The sequence below is a fragment of the Paralichthys olivaceus genome, chromosome 14 (genome assembly GCF_024713975.1).
Source record: "Paralichthys olivaceus isolate ysfri-2021 chromosome 14, ASM2471397v2, whole genome shotgun sequence".
Taxonomy (NCBI): Eukaryota; Metazoa; Chordata; class Actinopteri; order Pleuronectiformes; family Paralichthyidae; genus Paralichthys; species Paralichthys olivaceus.
In genome coordinates this window covers 9,805,408-9,816,880 of record NC_091106.1, presented here as the reverse complement: position 1 = coordinate 9,816,880, position 11,473 = coordinate 9,805,408, and the positions used below count along the sequence as shown (strand labels likewise).

The window sequence follows — 11,473 nt, the reverse complement described above, 5'->3', positions numbered from 1 at the left end:
GCTAGCTGACGCCGGTAGCCACCTTTGTGCTTTTCTTGTGGTGCTCTTGTTTGCACGAGCACACATTGTCATGATTCAAGAATAATCATCAAAATAAAGCGACTCCCACTGTTTCTATTGTGAAATATTCATATATATCTATCTAGCTAATGAATATTGCGTCTATCAGCTAGATCGGCTAAAGCTAGGCGGTCGCATTTCCCCGACGTCACACTTTTGACATTGGCATGGAGCGTGATCACAGGGTAAAGCTAACGTGACACACATTAACGTAAACTTAACTGTTTTCCTATAGAAATATTCTTGCACTTGTATTATTATCTTTAGGAGTAAATTCGCTAAACCATAATTATTCGGATCTGTCGTTAGAATCCGTGGGTTTTGGAATCTAATGCTCGCGATATCGTTAGCAAAGCCTTTAGCTTATTAGCAGCTAACTGTTGTATGTTTTCTCTCTCCAGCTGACACAGTGCTCGTAGTTATGGCTCTCCCCCAGCTTTCAAGGTCCCTGACTGGCCTCCTCGTGGGTGCATCGTCCATAATTCACCAGAGGACCTTTAGGTAAGAGATCTGTCCCTCAGGTGTGGAGCCAAGTATTAGTAATATTTACATTTTCTGTTGTTTTCAGTTATTAAATAAGTGTGGGGATCATCACAGCTTTTAAAATTTTAGAAACATGCTGTTAAAATTTGCTGAGGAACAGAATGTACAAGGCCAAGGTTCAACAGTTCCCTAAAATAAGGCCACACCAGATTGCACACACGCCCAGATATTATTCCCTAAATATGTCTGAATCATTTCATCAAGATTCACACATAACCCTTTGAGAAATCAACTGAAATGCTGCACTGTGATAAAGGTGATAAAAACAATCCTTGATTATGCCCCTGTTCCAGATCAGCACCAAAATTTAATACGTTCTTCTGTGATATACACCACATCCTTCCACCAAGTCTCGTGGTAATCTGACCAGTCTATTTTGATTAATGCTAACATATTACAGATTAACAAACTTGGAAGAAAATTACCTCCTACCTGCTGCTCCTATCAGTTGAAGATGAACTTTTGTCTATTTTTCTTGCCAGCGTGTCTGCTGTTGCAGCAGCCATTCAGAAAATGACGAGAGTCCGGGTGGTGGACAACAGCTCTCTTGGAAATACGCCATATCACCGTCCGCCAAGAGTGATCCATGTCTACACCAAGAATGGCATAGGAAAAGTTGGTGACAGAGTGCTGCTTGCCATCAAGGGACAGAAGAAGAAAGCACTGATCGTTGGACATAAAATGCCTGGAGATCGCATGAGTCCACGCTTTGATTCGAACAATGTTGTTCTGATTGAGGAAAACGGGAACCCTACAGGGACGAGGATTAAAGTTCCTATACCAACACATCTGCGGAAACTGGAGGGAGACTACTCTAAAGTGTTGGCAATTGCTGGTGCATTTGTTTGATAACTGTATCAGTCAGCTGTTATTTTTGAAATCCATATAATCTGTATATTTTCCCATCTGCTGGGGGATAAAAGAACATTTAGTACTTGTATTTTTTCCCTTCAGTAAAACTTAAAAGGAGCAAACACTGAGTCACACAAATTGCCTCTGTATGGTTTTCCTTTTGTTACTTAATGCATGAAGTAGATTCAAGTCTTTGTCAACATGTTTGACTTTTTCTGAGGCATCTCTATGCTTACTGTAAATATAACCTTTACTGTCAATGCATAGGAGTTTTTAGGAGCGGCCAAATTTGGGGCAAGATTAAGTTGTCATGAACACAATGAACAGATAGAGAAATCATAACCACGAGGGCAATATTTATTGAAGGCACAACATACATTCACAACACAAAACACATGACTGGCACATTTTTAATAGCTGTTAACAACATCATGGTGTCGTGTATAAGGCATTCAGTATCATGTGATCCCTGCAAATGTCAATTGTGAACTAATTCAACTTCACTAACCGCTTACTAAAATCCAAGTGCAAAACAAAACACAACCAAATTTACCTGCTTGACTTTTAACATCAACTGAAGAAGAAGACTGGTGTAATATATAAACAGGCTAAACTTCCGTGTCAATGCTAAAAACAATTATTAAAACAAAACTTCAATGACATCAGATCAGGCCTATATTGCCACCTACTGGTACAAGATTGGAACTACCAACTCTTCACTGAGGTGAGAATTTCCTGTTAAAAATATTTCAGTGCTTAAAAAATCTGGTCAAAATGAGAATGTCAAGTATTCTCGTTCTGACCAGCAAAACTATAAGGCTTCCCTTTTTAAAGCCCTACAGTGACAGACTTTAACATCTGGAAATAATATGAGTAAAATATTTTTTAACCTGCTGTAGTGGATCAAATGTTAGTATGTCAGTTTATTTATACAGGCAGCAAAACTAAAATGTAGCACTGGAAAATCAACTGCTACAATGCACATCACAGCTAGTGATTTTTGTCATGCACAAACTCATGCCGTTTTCATAATGACAGTTTATGTAGCACATTGACTGCTTAATACTGTAGGTTTGCATAGTTTCTTAAATTCAGCCGGGAGACGCGTCTTGGTTTGACTTTGGTTATTTGTTATACAGCATTTTTTTGCTACTTTATGTGCTGAGGTGGGATGTGTTAAAGGATCAGCAGGTCACTAAGGCTGAGGGGTCTTCAGGGTCCCGGTTCGTGGTAGTCTGTACCTTTACTCTATTCTTTCGGTAACGTCTCTTCCTCATCCACACATTGTGAGGTAAAGCCACTGGTAACATGAGACATAAAGTTAGCATATCAGAAAAGAATGGAAAAACTGTCAGGGCTTTCTTTTAAAACAGAAATTACCTCTGTGATGTTCAACTCAGCCACTCCTGATCCCTCCTTGTCAAACTGCTGGTAAGATCCTGTTAAACAATTACACATTTTCATTATTTGTCAAAATATTGTAATTCCAGCTGTATTCATACTTAATAATATGATGTAAAATATTGGTTTATATATTTCTGTCATCTACATCATTATTACTCACTAAACATAGCTTCAAGTTTGACCAAGCAGCAGATGAAGTTGTCAAAGTCAACCATTTCATTCTCTGCGTACCGGGCGACCAAGACCTGGTTCAGTCTGTTATTCAATTTAAAACCTACAAAAGAAAACAACAACAAAATAGAGAAAGAGCTGCAGTTCTCATCTGTGAGTGAGTGTACATGTACAAATGAGGACATGATACCCAGGAATTATATTGTACCTGCTGCCTCCACAGCAAGACGCATCTCATATGAGCTCATGGCCCCCGACTTGTCGAGGTCGAACTGTCTAAAAATCACCTGGGAGACAGTGGCAGAAATGTAAGTAGAAATACAGAGTTGAAGTGTTACTTAACCCTGCAAATATGTTATTTATACTTACCAGCCATTTACGGATCTTGTTCCAGAGGATCTGAAACTCCACCAGTCCCAAACGGGCACTGCCATCTTTCTGACAACCATGGTGTCAAGGCAAGAAACTACACACAGAAAATCACTAAATGCTAAATAGTTATTTTGTTTCCAAGAAAAATCACTTCATAAAATGTTTTACAGTTCACGCCTGATAATTTAAAGAGGATACATCCATTAGATTGACCATGGTCCTGCATGAGTCAATACTGAAGCCATCAGTCTTCAGGTCCTTGTCTGAAATAACAAAAACACTTGTCTTTAACAGGCCAATCCACAATGACTCAGTTACAGGAGCATTATGGGAAATAGACTCCACTCTGTATTGGAATCTAATACAGTAATGGTAGATGTATGACTAATATGTAAACTTTCCAGCACCTCAGAATTGTTGGCTAAAAATAAAACTCACGCCGGGTGATGACTCTGTTCAGAATGGTCCGAAGCTCGTGAATGGAAATCTCCATATCCTGGAAAACACCGCGGACGAGAAAAGAGAATTCGCACATTTCCAGTTGAAGTAAAAGCAGGATTTTTAACTTTATTTATTACATAACAATGGTGATACCATTTTGGATCTAAGATATTAATTCAAAACACCACTAAAAATACCGCACTAAAATATAATTACTGTTTTCACTATTTTATTTGTATATAAAAAATTATTCAAGCAGTGTTAGTGAATACAAATGAGATTCAAAACAGTGAGACAAGTGTTTCATAACATACCTCCCCTGCTAGCTGAGCAAACATAGACTTAAAGGAGTCATCAATGCTGTCTTCAGTTATTTCCTCCTGTAGGAAAATAAAGACAAAGCAGTGACATATACTGAGGATCCTATTTCTTCATGATATTAATAATAGATGATGTTTTCTTGATCATGAGTCACTTATTCGTACATCATCTTCTAAATCAGCAGAGATTTCATCATCCAGTTCTCTGCAATGGACAAAAACATATATACATTTATGTGATTTTTACTTTCACACATCACAAATACATTAAATGACATAAACATCACATACGAAAGACACATACTCAGTTTCAGATTGCTTCTCAGTGAAGACCCTGAGGACAAAGTCGGCCTCTTTGCCTGGTTCATAGGTGGAGGGGACGATGAGGTACTCTCCAGGGGGCAGACGCAGTCGTGTGCTCACCTCTCTCAGGTTAATGAAGGTCTCTGAGCGTGCACACGACGACTTGCTCAAAAAGAAGTTTTTCTTCAAGTGGACATTCTGGCAGCCTCTGTACTGAGGGCAGGAGGGAATAACACATGGGATGGATGAATCTGTTTGGTTCACCTTAGATAATGTGAATGTAATACATGATCAGCAGCACAATAAAATAAATATTGTTTGTATGCGGCTGTAAATCAAGATTTGAATCTTATATATAAGCCTTTATTAATGAACAGTAGTATTTTTTTTTTTTAATGCTGAACCTACCTCTTCTGGAATCTGAAAAAAAGATAAAGGAAGAAATGAAGATGTATAATATTAGGTGAGTAAACCATGAGATTGACAAGGAGAGTTTTTCTGATTTGTCAGCGTTCTCACCTCATAGAGAGCAAAGCCAATGGTGTGCATGTCCTGACCTTGGCGCCGGTGTCTGCGGCGGTCCTTCTGCATGAGCGCTACTAGAAAACTGCACGCCACCTCATCATCCTCGGGGTCATCATCTTCCTCCAGCAGCGTGATCTTATACTGAGGGTTGATCCAAAACGTGTCTACAGAGACAGTGCATTTGTGTTAGCCTGTTTCACAGTAACACGAGAGGACCTGATTGTTTTGCTGTTTGAAATATCACCACTTAACAACTTTATCAGTAATATTATCTATGTCAGATATACACTTGTGCATGAAAGGGATTTTTCCTGTGACCACACAGTTGGGACTCACTGGGGTTGTTCCTGCAGCCTCCAGCGGTGCTGCCTCTTCTCCAGGTGCCGTGGAACTTGATGGTGTTCCAGTAGCTGAGACTGTCCTCGCTCAGAGCATCAGGAGTCAGGTTACAGATCTCAAGGCGAGAAAACTGCCTCGTGAAATCACTGAAGGACATCCTGAAAGATTAAAATTAGCTTTGAGTCAAAAATCCTGAGTGCAACTTTTGCATATTTCAACACTGTGTCCATTCGGTTCTTGTTCAAAGTTCAATTCACGTATATGTCTTTGAATCATGAAGCTGGAGCCAGGAGGGTGATAATAAATTCATGTTCATACAAAGTGTAAAAACAACAAGTTGGTGTTAATGTGAATGTAATGTGCAATGTAAACTGATGGGGCAACTGCTAATTTCCAGAATAAGTGGCTTTGTCGCACATTCATAAACATAGTGCCCAGGTTGAAATATTCTGGCATTACCCTTTGATATTTAGACTAGAGTACAAGTGTGAGAGCTGAATCAATCTGCTAATCTTACAAAAAGGCCCAAACAAACCTAACCATTCCTTAAAAATGACAACATTAAATTAATCAAATCTCCATACTGCGACATCCTACCAAAACTCTCCGTCTTCCATCTTAAGATGTAGGTCCTCTCGTTCAGAAGAGTCGATCTCATCCCATTCAGGTGAACTACCAAAGACACAGGAGTAAAGAGAATTAACACTTGAGAGAGAGGATATTAAGAAAAAGAAACTAGGGATGAAAGTACATCAGAGACATTTACTCACTTATCACTCCAGGCACCAGTCCACTCCACCTGGCCCCAAGGGTTACGCACTCGGATTAGGCGCGTCATGTTACCACGGAAATCGACCTACATAACACCAGGGAGATGGGAAATGATTAACTCTTTCTGTTATTAATAATGACAACTTATTAATGAGAGCAGAGTCATGCACAGACCTCCTTCAGTGCAGTGACTGAGTAGGCGTGGCCCTTCACCAGTTTCTTGAATGTAACAGCCTCCATGTCGAAGGCACTGGTGATCTGCAGCAACATAAAAACATGACAACTGCAACTGAGTGTGAATAGTCTAACACAATGGATGTCAAACTCGGTGTCAGGACCCCTTGGGGGGATCGGAATAGTATTTTCAGAAATCAGAATCAACTTAAAACAAATTCAATTTTAAGATAAAACCGAATGTGAATTAAATATAGTTATGGGCCCCAATGTCAGTTGCAGCAGGTTAATATATAGCACCAATATGTGCACAAAGAAGATTTTTTTTAAGAAACTAGCTCAATATCAATCAAAATCAATATCCTCTGGGATATTGTGGGTCCAACGTCTCTGGCATCATTATTTTGGAGGGCAGGAGCTGAAAGGTTTGGGAATCCTTGAAATAAATACAAGAGCTTTTAAGATTATTGGACTTCTAAAGATGGTGCAATCTTGATCTGCGTATCTTGGTGCTGTGCCAGCGTGTTCAGCACTTACATCGATAGAGCAGCCCAGCAGAGAGCCTCTCTCCAGCGCTTTGCCAATGATCCTGTACAGATCTCTGGGAGCCTTGCTGAGCTCGTACATCTCGGACACGCCACCCGTGAAGTCCTCAAAGCCCTCAGTGGTGCTTCCTCCGGACAGAGCCTCATAGGAGCCATTCAGCCTGATGCCACATTAAAAAAACATCCCATCACTTTGATTGTAATCCTCAACAGCACTTCATAATGTACTTTACAGCTTCTTACGTTAAATAATTCAGCTGCTGGCTGCTTTCAATACCTACTTAGCATAAGCCTTCTCCAAGAGTGCACTCCAGAATTCATTGCCCTCCGCAGAGTGCACAAACATAAGCTCGCCGTCTTTGACAGGCAGCCTGTCATCAATCACGATGTCCACCCATTCGCCGAACTGCCAGAACTGCAACACAGAGCAACATCTGACGACTCGGGACTTATTGATTTCACGTGCAGACTTTTTTCTCTACTCCTGGATTTTATCGCACAAAATTCCCCAGCCAAAAGAACACCAGGTGTAATGATGATGGATGAAATTGTCCCATTCTCGTTTTGGTTACTTTTGCTGTCGGTAATGTTCCTATAAATTACAGTGAGGGAAACAGAGCAGTGTCTGTTTTGTTTTTGTAGTTTCTTCTAACAACAGTGTTCTCATAACATACAAATTGAATTGAGATCCTTGATTTTTGCTGCTTCATGTTAACCAGCGATCTGCTGGAGTCCTGCTACATGAGGGTGTTGTTTTTACTTCAAACAGATCGATTGGAAACTGAAGGGATGAATTTATTGCCTGTACAGGACTCATAGACATAAAGCTAACACATCCACAACAAGGGCAAGACATAATCATTTGTTTACACTGCAGCTGGTTCTATTGGTTGTGGAATTTAAAAACAAAAAATCCAAGCAAAGACGAAAAAAAAGTCCATTATCAGAGGAGAAATATGAGAGCAGATGTCATACTCCTACACAGAGGCTTGAGGACAGGAAATCTGAGCACAAGCAGGGTATAATTGAGTGTGAGTGCAGGGTTTTGAGTGGAAGCATTACAGAATTGAAATGTGAAATCCTGCTCTCAAGCTGTCAGACCACAATCCTGAAAAGAAATTCAAGACCAGAAGGCGAAGTACCTGAAAGTGGAAGATTCCAGCGTAGTCATCTTGGAACGACTGTCCATGAGGGACAACCCGGTGAAGAAGCCTCTCATTGAGGGTGAGTGAGGCAATGGCTGCCAAGAGCCAGCAGTCACCTGCGGGCGAGAGGAAGCCTCCATCCAGTTATGTCTTCCTACTCATGATCATTTCAACATTAATAACCAACAAGGACTTACCGAGTGCTCCCTGACAGATGTCTGTCCTGGTGGCACCACCCACAATGAACTGAGGGTCCTCCATCAGTTCCTATGGAGAAATTAAATACAATTCAATCAATTACATCAACACATATTGGGATCTCCTTTAACTTGACACATCTTTCAAAGCACTGCTATTCTTTCCATCTATACATCAACGCTGTGTGTTTTAATGAGGCACTGTAAACAAATGTCCCAGCAGGGAGTGGTCAGAGAGACACATGCGATGCCGACAGCTGCAGACGGTGGTCCAAGAGGCTCCTGTCCGTACTTGTCCTATTCTGTCTGAGATTGCAGACTGGAAATAAGATAGTGTCACTGATATGTTTGCTTACATATATAATAATCTGTTGAGTCCAAGGAAATTGCTCTTGTGAAAGAGGTTTTCCCTCAAAATAATGAGAGGGGTATTTACAGATATTCCAAGTTTTTCCACATCTGTAAAAATCTGTGTGTAAATATATAAAAAAAGAATATTAAAAAAATCTCTAAAAACGCTAATAATAAACTCTTTCACTCAGTTTACTCACCGTAGGTCTCGTCCACTCCACATCTCTAGTTTTGGAGGTATAGGGGGCGAGCTCCTTGAAGCCCAGGGATGGAGGCTCGGCGGGGAAGCAGGGGTCCTCAAACAGGGAGCCCGACTCCACACACTGCTGCTTCAGCGCCTCATAGTCCTGGTTGTTGAAGTGCACCGCCTGGTCTTTGGAGCCCATGCCTTCTGCTCGGAGCCTGTTGGCGTATATCGTAGCAGATATCCCTCCAGCTGGATTCATTCTGGTGCAAGATATAAATAATGGCAGTGGTGGGTGGGTACTCACGGAGTCTTCTATAAATAGCAGAAAGCTCATCAGTGGCACGCTCTTGTATAAAGAGTTTCAGAACCATTCAGGTGTAAGAGGGTTTGTATAAAAACAATGTTTATATGAGTGATTAAAGAGGATTTGATTGCTACTGATTAATTAGCTGATTAGAGTGGATTCTAGTCTGAAGCTGAAATTATAACAAGAGACCACTGAAGAAACTGAGGTCAGGTCTTTGGTATCACATTCATGTAGTAAATGTTCAGGTTTAGCAGCCTGGTAGGATTTTATATTCAAAAATTTTAAATATAAACTTAATGAGGAGTTGTAGAAGGTGATTCATCAGATTTTTCTGACCAGTTTAAGGACAACAAAATAAAGTATATTTGATGAAGACACATTTTTTTGATCCCCAACACTTTTCCAAAGTTTGGTGAGGATTTGCCTGAAAAGTAATTATTAAGCAGTTAATAAAAATGTAAAAAGTCCAACTAAATAGAAAGATTTAGAGTATCGGGGGTTTGTTGGTTAGACTCATGACCTCAGCATTTCCAAAGTCCAGGCAGCAGCTCTGCAAAAGTGCATTAGCAATAATATGGGCCTCTTCCTGACAATACTGGTGAGTGGAGGATGGTAATGGTAAGTGGTGACATAAACAAAAATCAAAGTAAATGAAGCTTCAGTGAGAAACTACAGAGAATTAACAGAAATACAGAGAGCTTGTTTAGATGTAAAGTGACGACAGGAATGCGAGACATGAGCAGCAGAGCACCACCTTAAACACAGCAAACACAGGGATAACAAAGTGAGTTAGAAACGTGATACCTTGACTGTATAGGCGGCCAGAGGGGAGCAATGAAACAAAAAAGGAGAGAAAATGTCAAATCCTGATGTTTTAACACAGTGTGAAAACAAAAGTGTTACTCTTTCAAATAATTGTGATTGTAAGTAGTTGGTGAGGCAGGAAAAACAGGTCCTAATGGAAACTTTAAAACTCAGTGGGGATCTTTTTCTCTTCCCTGAATGCTTTAAAATGTTAGAGAAGTTCACAGCTGTCAGTGAAGTCTCCAGAGAGGATATAATAGCTTCGTGAGAAAAAGAGAATCCAATGCATCAACAAGCTGCTTGTTGGATTGAAAATTTTCACTTGGCTGGAACTGTCTGAATCAGAACACTGGGACACGGGGTAGTCTTCTATGCCCCTCTGATCTACCGCAGAGGAATAATAATGAGCCGAGTTCATTAAAGAGACCAGGCATTCATTGTTGGACGGGAAAACTTGGATGAAGCTGCGGATGTGAAGGAGCCAGAGAGAGATAGGAGACAAATGATGGCGTTAGAATAAAGAAATCAGATATGTTGCTGTGCAAAACAGTTCATTATTAGAGAAACTATTCTGCAGGCAGGGAGAGTGTTTATAGGGCTGGCCCCCAACAACCCTGAGGGCCCCCACATGCCTGTAGAGTCGTCAGGAATGTCCCTGTGCTCTGACAAACAGCTAGAGAGAGGCTGTCAAATTACCAAAAGGATCTCTCTCCTGTATTTTCACTCCGGATGGACAAAGAAAAGCTGATCCATGCAGTCCTGCGGTGGTGATGTCATCCATGGGACTTCAACCCCAACAATAACATAAAACCAACGCAATACCCTCTAAATGTAAACCTGGCCTGCGCGTAAAAGCCAGAATAACCCTGCGCATGTTTTGCCAAATTTATGAATTGATGATGATGATGATGATAAGCTCTTCACTATTTAAAATAGTCACAGTATGTCAGGTATTTAATACAGGCTCCTATTTTGATTCTGAGCAGCACCTGCTCAGTAGTATAAGTAGGCCTGTGTTTACATGGTGTGCGCACTGGGCTGCAGCCACAGATTTCTCCTCTGAACCAGTACCTGCGGGTCACACAGGAACCACATCTGTCACATTCAGTCTGACGGCTGTATCCGTGCAGACTGTAACGCCACAACATGCAGTGGAGCGCACCAGCCAACACAGAGGCCTACACACTACAATAAAATCACGAGGCACCGTTAACCTTAAGCCGGTTAACACAGCGCACTGATTCTAAATAAAGAGAAAGGAGAGGAGCTGCACTCACCAGCGCTTCAAAAGACAATTTAAAGCTCTGCAAGAACAGTCGTGGGGGGACAGTCGTGCAAATCTGTGACAGGGACTGAGATCCGGTGAACAGGAGCGCAGGTCCACCCCTTTCCACTGCACGCGCGCACACACACTGCAGGAGACACCCCAACAGGAAGAAGAGGAGGAGCCACTGGCTCACACCCAGCAGTACCACGCACTGCCACAAGAGTTGCTGAGGACAGTGAGGTTAAAGTACAGCTCAATTATATAAATGATATCATATTATAGATATTATTACTTACAGATATTATTTTTTATAATAGTGCAGCATAGTGTAGTAGTATAGTGCTATCCTTCAGTCTGGTGCCACAAATACACAATTAGTTCAACAAAGTGAGGGA

The 11,473-nt window shown here is 40.9% G+C and overlaps 2 protein-coding genes across 4 annotated transcripts in view; one reads left to right on the top strand and one right to left on the bottom strand.

Moving 5' to 3' along the window:
• The window catches only part of mrpl14 (mitochondrial ribosomal protein L14), a 78,903-nt gene extending 77,310 nt beyond the window's left edge, over positions 1 to 1,593 (top strand). Inside the window, exons 1-3 of one of the 3 annotated variants that reach the window (XM_020091563.2) lie at positions 89 to 245; positions 462 to 561; positions 1,086 to 1,593. In XM_020091563.2, the coding sequence (XP_019947122.1) occupies positions 482 to 561; positions 1,086 to 1,452 (447 nt within the window). In that variant the 5' untranslated portion in view covers positions 89 to 245; positions 462 to 481 and the 3' untranslated portion in view covers positions 1,453 to 1,593. The other 2 variants (XM_020091570.2, XM_069538806.1) reach the window with 2 other exon arrangements.
• Positions 1,594 to 1,791: 198 nt separating this feature from the next.
• Positions 1,792 to 11,245, bottom strand: capn1a (calpain 1, (mu/I) large subunit a). Its single transcript, XM_020091540.2, has 22 exons — positions 11,089 to 11,245; positions 8,714 to 8,960; positions 8,163 to 8,232; positions 7,963 to 8,081; positions 7,102 to 7,235; positions 6,813 to 6,981; positions 6,276 to 6,359; positions 6,101 to 6,186; positions 5,928 to 6,002; positions 5,328 to 5,488; positions 4,986 to 5,155; positions 4,875 to 4,886; positions 4,468 to 4,679; positions 4,329 to 4,368; positions 4,158 to 4,223; positions 3,841 to 3,898; positions 3,601 to 3,665; positions 3,400 to 3,468; positions 3,239 to 3,317; positions 3,020 to 3,133; positions 2,836 to 2,894; positions 1,792 to 2,755 (listed from the first exon to the last, which is right to left on the bottom strand). The coding sequence occupies exons 2-22, from the start codon at positions 8,957 to 8,959 to the stop codon at positions 2,729 to 2,731; spliced, it is 2,115 nt and encodes a 704-aa protein (XP_019947099.2). The 5' UTR covers position 8,960; positions 11,089 to 11,245; the 3' UTR covers positions 1,792 to 2,728.
• Between the last annotated feature and the right edge of the window lie 228 nt (positions 11,246 to 11,473).

Coding starts and splice junctions, on each gene's coding strand:
- capn1a (XM_020091540.2), bottom strand. CDS start 8,959: ATGAATCCAGCTGGAGGGATATCTGCTACGATATACGCCAACAGGCTC. Junction 7,236..7,962: donor CTGGAATCTTCCACTTTCAG/GTACTTCGCCTT, acceptor TCTGTGTTGCAG/TTCTGGCAGTTCGGCGAATG. Junction 2,756..2,835: donor CTGAGTTGAACATCACAGAG/GTAATTTCTGTT, acceptor TCATGTTACCAG/TGGCTTTACCTCACAATGTG.